This window comes from Osmerus mordax, chromosome 1 (genome assembly GCF_038355195.1).
Source record: "Osmerus mordax isolate fOsmMor3 chromosome 1, fOsmMor3.pri, whole genome shotgun sequence".
Lineage (NCBI taxonomy): Eukaryota > Metazoa > Chordata > Actinopteri > Osmeriformes > Osmeridae > Osmerus > Osmerus mordax.
This window is the reverse complement of record NC_090050.1, coordinates 16,659,053-16,675,778: the sequence shown is the minus strand read 5'-3', so window position 1 is coordinate 16,675,778 and position 16,726 is coordinate 16,659,053. Positions and strand designations below refer to the sequence as shown.

General features: G+C 44.6%; 2 protein-coding genes across 3 annotated transcripts; both read left to right on the top strand.

Moving 5' to 3' along the window:
* Nucleotides 1–73: 73 nt before the first annotated feature.
* On the top strand, nucleotides 74–4,020 carry ccdc174 (coiled-coil domain containing 174). Of its 2 annotated transcripts, none has more exons than XM_067240310.1 (11): nucleotides 74–166; nucleotides 555–656; nucleotides 751–851; nucleotides 953–1,011; nucleotides 1,170–1,323; nucleotides 1,426–1,521; nucleotides 1,633–1,769; nucleotides 1,908–2,002; nucleotides 2,147–2,294; nucleotides 2,505–2,648; nucleotides 2,903–4,020. In XM_067240310.1, exons 1-11 carry the CDS (start codon nucleotides 125–127, stop codon nucleotides 3,784–3,786), a joined length of 1,962 nt encoding a protein of 653 aa, XP_067096411.1. In that variant the 5' UTR covers nucleotides 74–124; the 3' UTR covers nucleotides 3,787–4,020. The 2 variants fall into 2 exon arrangements, with proteins under 2 accessions (XP_067096411.1, XP_067096403.1); XM_067240302.1 differs by having other exon boundaries at nucleotides 2,502–2,648.
* A 1,033-nt stretch (nucleotides 4,021–5,053) lies between these two features.
* LOC136963172 (uncharacterized protein C3orf20 homolog) lies at nucleotides 5,054–8,691 on the top strand. Its single transcript, XM_067257610.1, has 11 exons — nucleotides 5,054–5,420; nucleotides 5,670–5,756; nucleotides 5,897–5,978; nucleotides 6,181–6,393; nucleotides 6,601–6,778; nucleotides 6,988–7,092; nucleotides 7,271–7,406; nucleotides 7,491–7,704; nucleotides 7,794–8,121; nucleotides 8,300–8,416; nucleotides 8,662–8,691. Exons 1-11 carry the CDS (start codon nucleotides 5,054–5,056, stop codon nucleotides 8,689–8,691), a joined length of 1,857 nt encoding a protein of 618 aa, XP_067113711.1.
* Nucleotides 8,692–16,726: the final 8,035 nt, after the last annotated feature.

Sequence of the window (16,726 nt, the reverse complement as noted above, 5' to 3'; positions counted from 1 at the left end):
GTAATGATCACTTAGCCATGGAAGTCGCGTTGGGTTGAATCCCACAAAGAAGGTATTATGCTAGTACCGGACAGAGGACGGATAGTTTATTTGCATTAGTAGACGAGATTGATCAGAAACAGTAATGGATAAGAAGAAAAAGCTATACGATGTTACGGCCTCTTCTGTGAGTACCTCAACTATTTAAATGAAGTTTGCTAACTAGCACTAAAGGCCAAACGTTCTTTTCTGTATAATTACAACGGGGAGTTCCAACCCTCACCAATGTAAAATACATTTTTTAGAGTACGACACAGACTGGTGCATTTACTTTTGGAGTCAACCTGTTTAGTTCTCTGAGTTAGCATATAGTTAGCCTCTATTGGACTGCATGTAGAACACCGATCTGTTGCATTGATCAGTTTTAAATAGTTTAAAATATGTCTCTGTTAATTTAGGGCATTTACTGTGATAATATTTTATAAATCCTGTCAGTGAATTGTCGTTATATACCTGTGTATGATACACACACCCACAAACGGTCACACACACGCAAACCCGTTAATTCTCTGTAGTTGGTGGACCTCAAAGCTGAACTCTACAGAAAGCAGGAGAAATTCAAACATCAGAAGCTAGGACAAGATGCTGGAGCTGGCTCTTCTAATTTCAAAATTAAGGTATGTTGTAAGGGACTTCTTACAGTGTATGATCACAAATGATCTTAGTTTGTATCCAGCTTAAATGTAACGTTCTGTCTGTTTTGGTTTGTAGAAGCCCACAGTGTGGAATAAGCAGAATGAGGGGGTCTCTGCACGAGCACAGAAAGATGTGGAGCAGCTGACAGAGGAGGAAAACAACCTTGATAAGTCGAGGTCAGTAGCCTAGTTAGCAGTTGTTAGGGTCAAATCAATCTAAGACATCCTTTATGTATTGAACCCGACCTTTGGTAATAACCTGTATTCCTTTACTGCAGACGGAAGCTGGAGGAGAAGGCCAAACTCTATGAGCAGATGACCAAAGGAGACTTTCCTGGTTTGTGTCAATTATTTCACTTGAATACTAAGTAGAAGTGTGGTGTAAGAGTAATGGTGAACAGAAGTGATCTCGTACTGTGCTTCTAAATAACAACGGATTCTACTTTCTACGTGATTCTACTTCATTGTTCTATCATCTTTTTGATGATATAACAGATGAGGAGACAGAGGGTTTGTTCCTGGTGGATTTCACTCAGAAGATCATTGACAAGAAGAGAGAGACTCATGCCCAGCAAGACAGGGAGATCGAGGACAGGGATATGGGCAGCTCGTCCCCAATCCCACCCCCCGAGAACCCGGAAGAGGAGTGGTAATGTTCCCACACCAATACAAGCTCCAAAGCTCTGAATCATTATGAAGCCACATGACCTCATGGTTTAGAGGTCAACAACTTCCTGTTGTCTGTCTGCAGGGTGGATTATGTGGATGCTCTGGGCAGATCAAGGAAGTGCATGAAGAAAGACCTGCCAGGGTTCAAGAAAATGGACCAAGACTTTCAAGGGAAAAGGTACAGGAATAGCGTTGTGGTCTAAACAAACGCTGACGCTAGGTTTAAACTGTAGATCCGGCTCATTAATAGAATAACTATATGTGTTTGTGTGTGTGTTTGCCCATGCAGACATGCAGTAACGGAGAAGACCTTGCTGTCAGAGGACATGCGTCGTGAGCTTCAGAGACAAGAGTGGGAGAGGGAGGAAGAGGAGGCCCTGAAGAGGCCTGTGGGACCAATCCACTATGAGGACATTAGGGAGCAAGGTTAGCATGTTGCACCATTACTGAACTATGGATCTGAGATGATTGCCAAACTCGATACTTAATAGTGTACAAAAAATGTTAGGATTATTGATCTAATCTGTTAGTCTCCCTCCCCCCTCCTTTCTCTGTCTATTTCAGAGGCCCGTGAGTTGGGTGTGGGCTACTTTGCGTTCTCTCAGGACCAGGAGCAGCGCAGGAAACAGAGAGACACCCTGGACATGCTCAGAGACCAGGTGAGGAGCTCTATTTTCTCGGTCCTTGTCAAGCTCACATTTTTGTACCCCATCAGTTTATGTATGAGTGTTGACACTGTATCTCCTTTCCAATATCTCTCTTCCTCCTTGCTTGCCTTCTCCCCCCCCTTCTTTCCCTGTCAGACGACAGACCAGCGTAGTAAGAGAGAGATGCTGAAGGAGAAGAGAAAGGCTCTGCTTAAGGCTCGACTGGCTAAGGTGAGGCAGAGAAAGAACAAAAATACCAAGATGGATGGCACAGAGGAGGATCAGGAAGAGCCACTGAAAGAAGGTTAGAACAAATAGCTACAGCGCATCACTGTAGAAAGTAATGAGATGACACAATGACCAGGATAACCTGTTGTGTTAAATTGTACTGATATGGTTTCCCAGTTGTTTCATCCATGATTGTCCATAACGTCTACCATGTTAACTTCCTATTATTTCCTTTCAAGTTATTGCTTTGAAAGTGTTGAATGCATTGTCTTGCTTCATTTAGAAGACGAGGATGAGATTGGTCCCCTGCCTCCATCAGAGCATGCCCCTGAGGCCAGTGGGAAGGCTGGGAAGGTGGAGGTGGAGATCCAGGAGAGAAAGGACACCAGGCCGGGGGTTCCCCACGTCAGAGAGTGGGACAGAGGCAAAGGTACACTTCAATGTTGTGATATTTGATCCTAAAATCTTTAACTGAAAATATATTTGATATTTACAATATGTCCATGTAGTAGTTTTTAAATTAACAGTTTATTTTGCAGTCAATAATAAAATGAGACTCGTGCAAGGGTTAGGGTTAGACATTAGATATTAGGTCAGACATTAGATCAGTTGTAACCAAAGCCTGCCTTAACTCTGTAGGATGCTGTGATATAACCAGCCTCTTCCCTCCAATTTCTCCCTCAGAATTCTCTCTGGGCCTGTGGACTAACCGGAGACGAGAAGAACGTGATGCAGACTTTGCCCCTCCCTCTGCATATTTTAAAGAGGATAGGAAACCAAGTTATGGAAGAACTGTTGGACGAGAACAGGACAAACCCAAAATGACTTTCAAGTGGTCTGATGCACAAAGTGAAAAGAGCAAGGAGCCACCCAAGCCTCATCCTGAACCCCTGGCCCACCCTGAACCCCTGGCCCACCCTGAACCCCAAGCCCATCCGCAGCCTAATAGTGCTGCTGGCCACTCTAAACCCCAACACACATCTCCTCCCCCTCTGATTAAAATGCCGATACAACCCCAAACCACAGATCAAGACCAACCTCAACCCGTACCCTCTGCACCTGCTGTGCCGAGCTCCCCCCAACTTCAGTACACAGCACCGCCAATGCACAGTCCTCCGTCTGCCCCACCCCTTTTCTCCCAGTGTTCTCTTCCACCGTTGCATCCTAACTGTCCTCCATCTCACCTGCAGTATACATCCACACCCCACTACCCACCCCAGTATCCCCCCCACTACCCACCCCAATATCCCCCTAGCCAATATCCATATGGCCAGTATCCCCCTAGCCAGTATCCCTATGGCCAGTATCCCCCTAGCCAGTATCCCTATGGCCAGTATCCCCCTAGCCAGTATCCCCCTAGCCAGTATCCCCCTAGCCAGTATCCCCCCCAGTATCTGGCCCAACCCCTGGTCCAGCAACAGGCCCAACCCCTGGTCCAGCAACAGGCCCAACCCCTGGTCCAGCAACAGGCCCAGCCTCATCAGCCCATGCAGGAAGCTCAGTCCCAGCCCCTGGAAACCTCCCAGAGTCTGGAGGACATGCTGTCCTTTTACAAGAGCTCTACTTGATCTTTACTGAAAGACTAAATGGAGAAAAATATGGATCACTCCAGCCACTCACAACTGGGATGTACAGTCACCCAGCCAGACACCAATGTTTGATGTAACTTTAAACCAAAAATACAGATTAAAAAACAGTAAAATAACCATGTTTATTTGGTTGAAATATCCCAACCAACAAAATGTTTTCACACAAGGGTTCTATATATTGGAAATGTGATTAAAGATAAGTAGATTGGTTTAATTTAGTGCTGTCTGGTTATGATTTCTCTTGAGGTGCTTTTCCTTTGAAGTACGATTATTTATGATTGCTGATATTAGTGTAGTTTTTGAATGTGTCAGCTTGCCATCTGTCATTTCAGTTCACAGGCAAACATTTGTGTAGCCTTCACATGGAAAAGAACAGTGATTGAAGGGGGTTGAAGTTATTATAATTAGCCCTTGTGTTATCTTCGGGTCGTTCTGACCCATCAGTCATTGTGACCCACCGTCGTATTGCGACAACTTTACAGCATACAAAAACTAAGTGAAGCATTTTCTTTTAATCGTTGGGCTGTCTCAGACCCCCCACATTGCAAAGGTTAAAATAAAATTATTTGTATTTGTTTTTGTATTGGGTAAAATTGGGTAAACACAACAATGGTTCGTTATGAACCTTTGGGTCATGTGACCCGAAGGCAGCACAAGGGTTAACTATAATTTATACATGTAACCATTAGCCTCTAGGTGGTGCTAGGACCATTCTTTTGACCCTATGTTTAATAGTGAAGCTTGCTTACTGCAATTCACTTGTTTTTGTGGATATTAGAGAGTTGCAAACTTGTTTGATACATTACAAATGTATGTTTGTGAGCTGTATAACTTTGATTTTAATAACTACAAATAACATTTTTATGCTTCAAGTACTGTCCTAGTTATCAAGTTAACTAATGGCCAATCTCATGATGGCAACAGTTTTGTTTTGTTGTGAGGGCACAGTGCATCACCTTTGTATTGAATCAAAGGTGGTAAACCATAGAATGTTCTTATTCTGCCCTTAGAGGCTCTGGAACCTTTAAAAGCTGGTCATAAGAGGCTGTGTGTTCCTAGGTTCCAGAATGCATGAATAACTAGTATGAATAGTAGTCATTTAAGGTGCTAAAATCAGTGACCTATGACATTTTGTTGTCATTTGAAGCCAATTCTGAGACGACATAGACTGCATACAATCTACAGTTGCCCAAGAACCCTCAAATGTCTGAAATGTCCCAGTGCGACTGTTTGAATTCCAGCTGATATGGACCTGAAGACTTTCCAGCGCTGCATGACTGAAGCTCCTTGCCTCCTGGATCAGATAGCACTGCTCCTCCAGGAATGCCAGGAGAAGGAGATCCTGCTCCCCAGAGGCATCTGTAACCTGTGTGACTTGTCCTGGGAGGAGCTATCTGACCTCCCCCAAGATGCCAAGCCCCTCCATCAGCCTAAGGTGTTCAGCAGACCACTACGAACCGGCCACTTGCCCCCAGACACCTGCTGCACAATGTCCATGGTGCCCAGTCATGTGCTGCTGCCCAATGAATCCAGCATGTCTGTTCGTCAGGCTACTACCCGCTGCAGTACTTTCAAGTTCAAGAAGAGGTTCCACACAGAACGAGAAAACAATGGTGAGCTTATTTTATTGGTCCCACCACTGTCATGACGAACACTGACCCTGAACTTGATAATGCGCACATCATGTGGTTGGTCTTCATCCTAGAACATTGCAAATGTGTTTTAAACAATGGGGTACGTGTTGCAAAGGAATTTGATTTAGTTTGATCTCCACAGTGAAACTGTGATAATCGGAATGTTAATTTATGTTGTGGTCAAGAATAAGTCAGTGGGTGGATCACAGTGATGTGGCATGTGTCCAGGAGCGACCTGCGTCCCTGTGACCTCCACCCTGCGTCTCTACCTGGAAGAACATCTGTCCCACCTCTCCTTCTCCCTCACCTACAGAGGTAACCCACCAATCACTGCAGCACATCTTCCTGTACAAATCAATGCCCTTAAAAGGTCACTTCAGTGATCTAAATGAGAACATTGTTTAATTAAGTATTCAGGGCGTAATTAACCCTAAACCCCAGTTTGCACTTCCCAGCCACCACTCCCTGCTTTAGCAGCCAGACTCTGGAGGTGTGTCACTGGGCTGTCGACAAGCTGCAACCCATCCTAGACCAGATGTAGGTGCATCTCCTCCCCCTTCAGTCTCCCATCTCAGAGGCCAAACAACGGCCCCACCAGTTTTCCTCTTTTCTACAATTCCTTACTAATCAATGCATCATGAAAACCAATTATAACCTGTCACAACCCGTATGAGTCCCATACTGAACGACTAGTCAGTTTAGACCAGGTGTTGACTGTGTACTCCTTCCTGCCTCACAGAAAAGAGGAAAAGGACATGCTGGTGGTAACAGGGAACACATTCCTGCTGTCAACCAAGCACTACCCGGAAGACAAATTCAACCAGCCCCTGCCCCCGTTTCAACGATTTGCAGGGGATGGTCTCTTCCCCATCATCCCTAACACCAAGTACATGGGTTCCGCTACATCCCTCAAGCTACACTACAGCCTGCCTGATGGCACCTCCTATGTCTAGTATCCTACTCAGTCATCTACAGTCCCTCCCTCCCTCCCTCCCTCCCTCCCTCCCTCCCTCCCTCCCTCCCTCCCTCCCTCCCTCCCTCCCTCCCTCCCTCCCTCCCTCCCTCCCTCCCTCCCTCCCTCCCTCCCTCCCTCCCTCCCTCCCTCCCTCCCTCCCTCCCTCCCTCCCTGCTGAGTGTGTTGTCTCTAACTGGGTCCCAGCTACCCTTCTGGATCCGTGGCAGTGTGCCAGATCCCAAGTACTAAGACCAGAGGGGGCATCTACACCAACATTTTTGGGGACAGCCCCAATGACAATCTACTGGCCTCCTTCATGCCCAGTGGGCATGGCTATGTGTACCATACAGGTAAACCCACAACCAGCTGGTTTGCCTTTCTGGTGGGAACCTCTGGATGCCAGCAATACACACGAGAAGGCAGCCTTGCCAAGGAATGGCATTTCAACCCACAGGCTCAGCTTGAGGACACATACACATATAAGGTGTATACAATGTATACGGTGTATCTGGGAAAGTGTATCTCTGTGATAAAGTGTGTGGTTGAATGTGTGTATTTATATCAAATATGTTTATTTTATCTTCGCCTCAGGTAAATGATGTAATTTCCCTGACCTTCAGTAAACACTTCTCCATGGATGTGACCTTCACAGCTCTGGGTGAGAGTGTCACCCTGAAAATAAAAGAGAAACCCTTGGTAAGAAACCCATCATTGTCTGTCTAGATTTGTCTCTTTATGCAGTTTAATTTATCATTGGGCATTAACTGTAACCATCCACTTGGATACATGAATCCTCCTGATTGTGAGGTTGGGTTATTACTCACCCTTTCACCCTACTTCCTTCCTTTTTTCTACCCCCCCTTCCCCCATACAGGCCTCCAGTAGCAGAGTTCAGGACCCTGGTGCCGAGGAGGAGAAGCTGGCTGTTTCCAGGGCAGAGCTGCAGGTGATCAGAAAGAGAGTCAGACACACGGCTTTGCACTGGCTCAACTTCTACATGGTGGCCGCAGGTAGGTCTCAGCAGAGGCAGACTTTAACACAGACATCTGGTCTGGGAGGTTGTTTGTCTCTCAATCTACCGGTCCAACATGCAGGTCTTATCAAAGAGCCCCTACTCCAAGACCCTAAACCCAGATCATTGAAACATAAGGAGCCTTGGACTTCACCTCCCAGAGTGCACCTCGGTAATGAGGAGAGCCCACCTGCTTTTGTACGGCCAGCACCTCTTAGAAGAAAGTTACCTCGACCGGCCACCTGTAGCCTGCCCATGTCCAGAACATCTCCCCTGTTCAGACGAGCCTCACACAGGTAAGGCATACAGACACAGGCGCACACCATAGAACAGACGCACACAGACAAGCTGCCTCTGTCAGCCTCTCTCTTACACTCTCCTGCAGGGCCAAGTCAGCAGGGTCATTGTGCATGTCCTCTCGGTCAGCCCTCCATCGCAGTGAGACCCCAGCCCCTCCCTGCCTCGTGGTTCTGCGGCACCTCCTCCTCAACACCTACAAGGGGCAGGGCTGCCACTGCTCCACTCGCTTGCCTGCCCTTTCGGACCTGGAGTTGGAGCTGTTCCTGGGAGGGCCCTGGGCCCGCCCGGGCCAGGTGATCGTGGTCTACGTCACCTCCTCCGTCTGCCCCCCACCTCGGGGTCAAAGTGCGGAGCAGGTCCTGCAGACGATCCACCATAAACAGGTGTCCACCTCTGCCATGCCCTGTGCTAAGGTGAGAAGACGGGGTGTACAGTCAGTGTAGATAGACGTCAGTCCCCTGCTGTTCCCAATCAAGAGCACCATGGAATTCTTGATTCTGTGATGATTATAGAAACTACAATATGTTCACATATTGATTGTCCAAGATGATATACGTGAATAGCAATATGTGTTCTGTTTGCCTGTGCCAGAGTTCTCGCAACCCCTTCAGACTGGTTAAGTACGATCTGGACACAGCAACCCATCTGACCCAGACTGCCGTTCCAGTACTGGTCCAGAGGCATCACGTGGGACCTGGAATACTACTGGTACGAGACACAAGGGAACAGGATCATGTCTGGAGAACTATTCAGTTCCCCTTACAATATACTAACCATGGGGAGGGTAAAATTAAATAATATTTCAGTACTATGTGTCTACTAAAAGCAGGAGGATGTGCGTGTGTGTATGTGTTGTGCATTGCCTGTGTGGAAAGGCGGATCTTGTCCTAGTTTAGTTGAGGGCTGACCTTGGCCCATGTGTTTTTTCCCTTCTTTGTTTCTGTGCACTTTAGTCCCAGGCAGGATGGGAAATACAGACTTAGACAGTCACACCACTGTCACCTTGTGTGTGTGTTTTTTCTCCCTCCTCTTTATGAAGGCCTGTTTATGCATTGCTGCCTTTGCACATTTATGTATATATAACCTGGAAGGAGAGACAAGGCAGTTGCAGTGACAGGAGCAAGTGACACAACAATAAGGAAACGTCATCTTGAAAGTTATGACTGTATAATACAGGTCTAACATACACTCTTAAGTGATGCACAATGACAACACAGGCACAAATGAAAAACAACAAATTAAGGGTGTGTGATTGGACAGATAACAACACAATAAGTTTGTCCTTTTCTCCCTAAAGTATTATTAACTGCTCTACACAAAGTTAAAAGCAATATGCAAAGTAAAAGGCATAAACCTTTTAGCTATGTTCTTATTTTGACCCACCATCAAAACCTGATGTGATCGTCTTGCCTTGTGTGTGTCTGTATGTTTGTGTATCTGTACGCGTTTTAAGATGTACGTTGGAGGCAAACTGATATTCGGAGGCACTGCTCTCAATGGCTATGACTTCAGCAAAACCAACCTCCTAAAGCAGATCACCAAAACACAGAATGACTATGCCAAGGGAAACTTTCTGCCCCAAGACTACAAACTGGGGTGAGTGTGTTTTCTAAAGGAGTCTACTGAATCTTAAATAAAGTATATTTTGTGTGTTTGTGAAAGTGTGTGTGTGTGTATACACGTCTTATGTGCATCTTGATATTAATGTCAGATCAGTGCTGAAATTAATCAGCAACAGATCCAGGCCTGTTTTTTGCGTGCTGTCATATTCTTTAAAGAATAGAGACAGTGTATGTAGTCATGTCATACACAGACTGACATCATATACATTTGTTTATGGTAATCCATATAAATAAAATCACCCTATTCCAGGAAGTTTCAATTCAGGATTCCCCCTCGAACTGAGGCAGCCGGACACAGCAGGGGAGATGGGCGTGTCCAGGTCAGACCCCCCAGATCCAAGTCCTCCTGCTCCCATCACAAAGAGGACCGCTTCCCTGACCAGCCTCCACACAGGTATTGTAGACATGCACTTACATGCAAACACACACACACTAAGGACCTGAGTTGTACTGTACTCATCTATCCTGTTTCATCAGCTTCCTGAATGGTACTGCGCTGGACTTTGTGGTGTCCAGTATGTCAGACAGAATGTCCATCCTAGCAATGACAAGCAGAACGTGCTGTGATTGGACCTCCACCCCGTAACGTCTTGGATTACTTCAGCTTTGTCCTAGGGAATTTATTTGTATTTTTTTTTAAATAGACAGTAACATTTTCCAATTCCTACGCTTCGAATATAAAATCCTGTTTTCTACTTTCTTGATTTTGGAAGCATAACTTCATCACAGCACAAACAAAACGCCCACACTTCTCTGCAGTGGAACCACTTTTGAGAGTTGTCCAGAGTGAATGCCTTCAGGAGATGCTGACGGAGCCTTTATGAGGGGGTTTATGGGGATGGGTAGTGTCTGACACAGCCTTTGGTAATCCCCTCTCTTACGTCCTTTACCGCTGATCAGGGACCACAATCAATGTCACCTTTATGGCTGTGTGAGGAAGAAGGGGTGGCCTGGTGGAATGATATGTCACCAGCATTGCTGCCCCTTGTGAAAGCATTTTACCGGTATGAGGAGCAATAAAAGTAGTATAAAATCCTATGGATCCACAATGGCTGAGGTAAGAGTGGAGATAAAGCTTGATGTATAGATTTTGGATTTGATACTATAGGTGCTCTGTCTCAAAAGAGAGTTATTCTAAAGCTAAATAGAGATCATAGTCTATCAATGTGCTAAATGAAATGTTCATGTGGAATAGTGATGACTGATGTAGCTACATTCAATACAAAACCTAAGAAAATGAAAATATTGTCCCAAAACTCCACATGAATCCATTTCAGAGTCAAGAAGACTTACATAAATCACGTTACATCAGTATGCTGGATAAGAACATTTGTCCTCTGCTGCACTGTGGGGCTCCAGCAGGGTGATGAGCTAGACTGCAGCCAGGATATCCATGACAGGACAGCCATGATCAGCGTTGGATGATGTCACTATGAATCCACCCCCAGAGGGGACTTTCTTTGGACTACTGGCTGTTTCCCTGCAATGTCTGAGCAAGTCACTGTCCAAGCCACTTCCTGGCATGGGGCGGGGCTGAGATGGCTCGAGTGGTGGCCTCAGTGTGACTTTGTGGTGGGCTCTACAGGGTCAGAGTCCAGACCCTGGACACGCTATCTGAAAACGGATCACGTTCTGAATTGACCTCAGCGATCATCACATTAATGATGTCTCTACACAACACAAACACACTAGAACGAGAGACTGTTCACATTTTTGTCATCATAGCGTCGGACTTAAGCTGGATCTACATGTCTCGTCATTAAGGTGTCCTGTTTGTCATAGTGGGGCAATCCCATTGTGCTCAATAAGAGAGGTCAATTCCTTTGCTCATGCTGCAGATTCTGTAATGGTTCATCCTTGATTGAGCAGTTCCCTGTGGTGTGTCTATCACAGCCTCCAGACTATGTAATGACTGACATGATGCGAATGATGTCTGCCTCTCCATCACCACCACAGTGATGATTCTGCAGCCGCCTCTGTGCCCTTCGCTTCGCTCCACTGTGAGGCAGCTGGAAGGCCACCCCTGCTGTGCCTGTGTGAAACAGCCACATGTAAGCCAGGCTGACACCAGTGGGCTGATGGCAGACCAGCTGTGTCTCTCACTAGCCGATGGAGCAGAGAAATGAGGAGAGTGAAGACCCTGTGGATTCTGGGATGATTCAATGTGGCTGTGATACAAGTCACAATGTGGGGGCTAAATTTATGTTGTAAATAACAGCCTTCTGCTTGATGAATACATTTCATTTGTGTTTGGAGTTCACCTTACTGAACCGTTGTCACCCGTGTATGTGAATGTCTGCATTATGTGTGTATGCCCCTTCAATACTATGTGCAGTATAATCAATAACTTCACGACACAAGCAGACTACTAAGTAGCTTAGCATCCTAAAGAGGGTGGTTAGCGTGGTTGGTGGTTGGGATGCATCAATCTTTCCAAAGAACTGTTATACGTATGTGTGTGTTCAGCCGATATGGGATCTGGATGCACTGTCTCGCAGGCATTCTGTCTCCTCCTTGGCCCCTTCCTCACGCCTGCAGATAAAGAGATTAGCTGAGTGCTGAGCGCTGTCCACACTGCTCACATGCTCCTAATGGGCTCATAAATTCTGCTGATGCAGACAGGAAAAAAAGAAAGAGAGGAGGTTGGTGAAGTAGAGAAAGAAGGAGGGAAGAGGTGGTGTTGACTGTTTTTCATGAGAAACTCCAGACCAACACATTGGCCTGCTTTATCTGAGAAGTTTCTAGACAATTAGGTAGGTCTGTGAGAAGAGACTGAGTCGGGAATTGTGAAATGGGAGTATTGATTACTTTAAACTTTACTTCGACAAACATACCTCTTGTTTGGAGTTTCTATCATACTTGTAGCTCTAGAATCGAGGGTTTAATGTCTTAATGTTTCAATGTTGATGAAAGATTAGTCTAAATGGTCATGGCCCTCCTTTTTTTAGCTGCCAGGCTGATTGATGGAATCACTGTTCTGTATGCCACTCTAAAGTAAACTAACAGCAAGAGAGATCAAAATGGCCAAGAGTCAGCTACCTAACAAAGACCCCAGATCTACTGCAGCTATTCTAATCGTCGAGTAACAATGTGCCATCTAGAGGAATGGAGGATAAATAAGTTCTATGTTTCATAAAGGGAGTGGGACAGCAGTTGATCAGAAAGATAAAAAATGTGAATATACACTGTCAGAGGCAGAAGTGATTCCCTGAAGATCAATCCTACCTTCCCTGCATTCAAGTGGCAGAGCACTACAGTCTTTATTGAGCAGTTGTGTTTCTGCATTTCAGCTTTGATTGGACATCTATAACATCGACATAAACACTCCTTGTCCTTCCAAATGTGTCTGTCCGTGTCCTGCAAAACACACACATACACACACGTGCACACCCACACACACGTGCACACCCACACACACGACAGGGGGGCACATTCAGGTTAATCCTGCCTGGTTTTATGGAGATAAATGATCAGTGCTCACATAAACATGGTCATTAAGCTTATTGCCTCAAAGGCATCATGCTCACGTCAGAGGCCATATAGATCAAATCAAATGAATAGCTGTCAGTGAAATCAACACTGATTAATTTGATAAATATGATCATCCTTCAGGTCATGATAAGGATTGTGCATGACCTGTAATTCAGTTATCACAAGACATTTATCTCAAGCCCAGCTTCATGCAATGTGATGGTAAGTCTGAACTACATTCCCAAGTTCCTCTTTCTTGTTAGGAAATGAAAACCAGGAAACCATGGGTAGTTTCCACCATTTAGTTTACCTGAATGCAATACATTTAATTAGGCTATATGACATTGACAGAATTTCATTTTTCAGCTGGTGTGATCCTTTGGAGAGTATTTTTCTCTATTGCCTTCGGTTTCTCCTTCAGAGTTGTACTGCAAGTGAAGATAGATGTTTGGCTATAAACTTCAACACCACTAGAAGCCAAGACCACTGCTGACATGACACAGATGAAAGGACAAAGGAAAGATTCAGCATCTCCCCAAGCACACTCTTTCCTTCAGTCCTGACCAACAACATATAGACAAGCACACACAGTAGTATTGTTTCACACATAATATTGTTTGCTGATGTCCTAATCTCCCCCCCCCACACACACACACACTCTTTCGGCTCCCCTGGAAACAAAGTACAGGAAAGAAAGAAAGAAAGTCTAAAGAAATGTCCTGTGGTCATTGTGTGAACCTCAGGAAGGTCCTCTAGAAGAACAAAAACAAGCACCCAGCTGTGTTTCTTCCTTGGTGTGATGTGATGCCAACTATATTTACCACCATGACACATAAGGTTGTCCTGGTTTCCCCATCCCTCCCCACAGCTGACAGGACTCAGAGCCATGGCAAGATCAGATGCCCAAGCAAAATGCGTGTGTGTGTAATTGAGTTACTGGGTGTGTGAGGGGGGTAAAGAGAACAAGAGAGAGAGATACAGTATGTGTCTGTGTTTGTGTGAGAGTTGATGTTTGTCTACAGTGTTTAAATAAATATGTTTTTAATTTTCAAAACAGAAGAAAACACATCCACCAAGTCTTTTGTGTATGAGGCCCACAGGCTCATATGGTACAAATGATGTGAGGCAAAGAAAGCTAATAAAGATGACTACACTCAAAGTTGGATTTTATTTTCTCTCCATTGGGGTATTTATATCCTATGCTCCCTGCCTTTGTATTTGCTTGTGCAATGCTAGCTGTTCCAACGCAGAGTTTTTCTCTACTACTTTGCCAACGACAAACCAATTTCCATTTCAAGAAATTGTGAAATAAGTATGTCTGGCTTGACAGAACCTGAAATGCTGTACATTAAACTTATATTGTTGAATAAACATAATATTTTCAATGCTACATTTAGGGAAGCAATAAAATAATTAATACCAAAGTTACAAATGGCATTCTGTCAAAGCATTTCCATTTAAACTTTATTAAGGGAGGGGGCACTTTTTTGAAAAGTGCCCCCTCCCGCTGCTCCACTTTTTGCTGAAAGACCTGAAAACAGTCACAGGATGGAGTAAATCAAAAGTGCTTTTTAAAGCCTCAGTCGTATTGTTTCCCTTGGAGCAGGAGGGAGGAGCAGGAGTGGACCCACCCTTTCCCTTAATGTTGGGGGGGGGGGGGGGGGGGGGGAGAGACATTTCTTTGTCACTTTAAGTCTGAGATCACTGAGCACTGCTGGCCCACTTAACCAGGATGAAAATGGGTGAATGGTTCGGAATGTATCAAATGTGTGTGTCTCTGTATGTGTGTGTTTTCATGTGTGCCACATCTGCAGTCCCTTGTTTATCAGGAGATCCATCATTCCCCTCTTATACCGCAAAGGCCCGAGTCCACAGCCCTCCCCTTTATTGACTCAACATGAAAACACTATTATTGCACCAACCAACAGGGTAGCAGCACATAATGTTTTTCAATGAGCAAAACAGTCAGTGTCAATAGCAGAGCTATACCTCAGCCAGGATTGCACTAAAACAGAGAGGTGACACGTACAGGCAAAGGGGGATCATATATATTTAAAATGGTTCATTTGATTCTAAGTCATGTGGAATATATCAGTTCCATTTCATACAAGAAGCTCTCCTCTTGGGGTACTGTTCTAGGTTTGCTGCATTTGTAATACTGGTGTAAAGTGTTAGTTCTAGTTTAACAGTGGTGCCCAGCATGTTTTTTTAGGTAGGTTACATCTTGAACATATTGGTTATTAAATTCTTTACCAAATTATGTTTGATATGTTGGTATTCCTGTTGTGCATCCATAATATGCCTCTTGACCATAACCACTGCACAGGCCATGGGCTAGTTCCTCAGTTTTGCAGGTTTCTACAGTAATCCCCAGTCAGTGAGAGAGAAATGATGACATGGGACAGAAGCCTACACTTTCGCCCCTTTCCAAGCAGATGCAGTTTATGTAGTCATGTGCAATGTCACATTAGGGGGGAATGCCCCTGGTGTTTGGAAACATTTTAATCCTACAGTTTTCCTTTTTAAGATATGCTACTATACCCATGTGTTAGTCTTGCTTTGAACTGTGTCTGTAGGGATTACTTCTCTCTCCCTCGTCAGGGTTTGAGTGTCTCTCTCTCTTTTTGTGATCCCATGGACGTAAGTGATGTGAACTACAAGTTCAGATGTGTCACTATGACACAGATTTTAATTGTTGACGTGTTGCTGAACCTCAGAGAGACAGATGGATAGTGTAAACCGGTTTAAATAAGAGGTGATGTTTGAACCACGTTGGATAGCATGGCAGTCTCCCCTTCATATTGCAATCTCTTCTTTAAATGTTGTGACCAAACTATGCCAGTCACAGTAGATGTTGAGTTACACACAAGCATTGCTTTTCTTTTTAAAAGATTTGTACTGTGGTGTTTTTTACTGAGGTGTGTTTTATTTATTTACATTTAGTCATTTAGCAGACGCTCTTATCCAGAGCGACTTACTGTAAGTACAGGGACATTCCCCCAAGGCAAGTAGGGTGAAGTGCCTTGCCCAGGGACACAACGTCATTTTTCTCGGCCCGGAATCGAACCAGCAACCTTCTGATTGGTAGCCCGATTCCCTAACCGCTCTAAACCTAACCATAACCACACCTTGTGTGTGTTATTGTCTTGTGTGTTAGTATGGTATCATAATGAAGTTATTTTAGTGGACAATAAAACACATCTATCTATACATAACTTGAAGGGGTTAAATTTGACCGGGATGTCCATCTGTTGCTAAGGAAGTGGAGCCCGGTTGTGAAGGAAACAGGGAGAACAATTTCCTGTTATGTATAACTGTTTTAAGAGGCTGCTTCTCTCAAATCAGAAGGCCATCAGTCTATGGGACCCTTGGAATTCTGAATTTAGCCAATTGTCTCAGCTGCCAGGCTCCAAGTTACTATTTTATAAAAAATGTATAGCAACCATTTACAAACTGTGTTATCCATTTGACGATATACTTATTTAGTATTATGTAAAAAATATATCTCATAGTAAAACAAGTTGTCTTTGATAAAATAGAGATATGAGTAGGAACAACGTACAAGGTGCTTGTGTGTACTCAACGTCTCCCTGTAAGTAGGTTTAGCCTTTGTCCCGTTATTTAACACACTCCAATCTTATTTAACAAATAATCTTACTTAAAGGCACAGCTTAATAAAGTCGTCCAATAACACTTTGGGAGAGTGCATTAGAAGAGCTATCTGCATTGTTAGCTTTCTAGCTGTATAGAAGGATTATAATAAGTCATAGATTGCTTTCTGAAATTCTGAATAGTCTTGTCTTCCAGATCGGGAGGAAGCTCGGAGGAGGAGTAGACTGCTTCTCGCGCTCTGCAGCTTCCAAAGCCAGACCCTCATACATCAGTTGCGCCTTCAACACATACTATGGGCGAGATAGCCGAGGAC

Coding starts and splice junctions, on each gene's coding strand:
- ccdc174 (XM_067240302.1), top strand. CDS start 125: ATGGATAAGAAGAAAAAGCTATACGATGTTACGGCCTCTTCT. Junction 167..554: donor ACGATGTTACGGCCTCTTCT/GTGAGTACCTCA, acceptor AATTCTCTGTAG/TTGGTGGACCTCAAAGCTGA. Junction 657..750: donor CTTCTAATTTCAAAATTAAG/GTATGTTGTAAG, acceptor TTTGGTTTGTAG/AAGCCCACAGTGTGGAATAA.
- LOC136963172 (XM_067257610.1), top strand. CDS start 5,054: ATGGACCTGAAGACTTTCCAGCGCTGCATGACTGAAGCTCCTTGCCTC. Junction 5,421..5,669: donor CACAGAACGAGAAAACAATG/GTGAGCTTATTT, acceptor GCATGTGTCCAG/GAGCGACCTGCGTCCCTGTG. Junction 8,417..8,661: donor TGGGACCTGGAATACTACTG/GTACGAGACACA, acceptor TGTGCACTTTAG/TCCCAGGCAGGATGGGAAAT.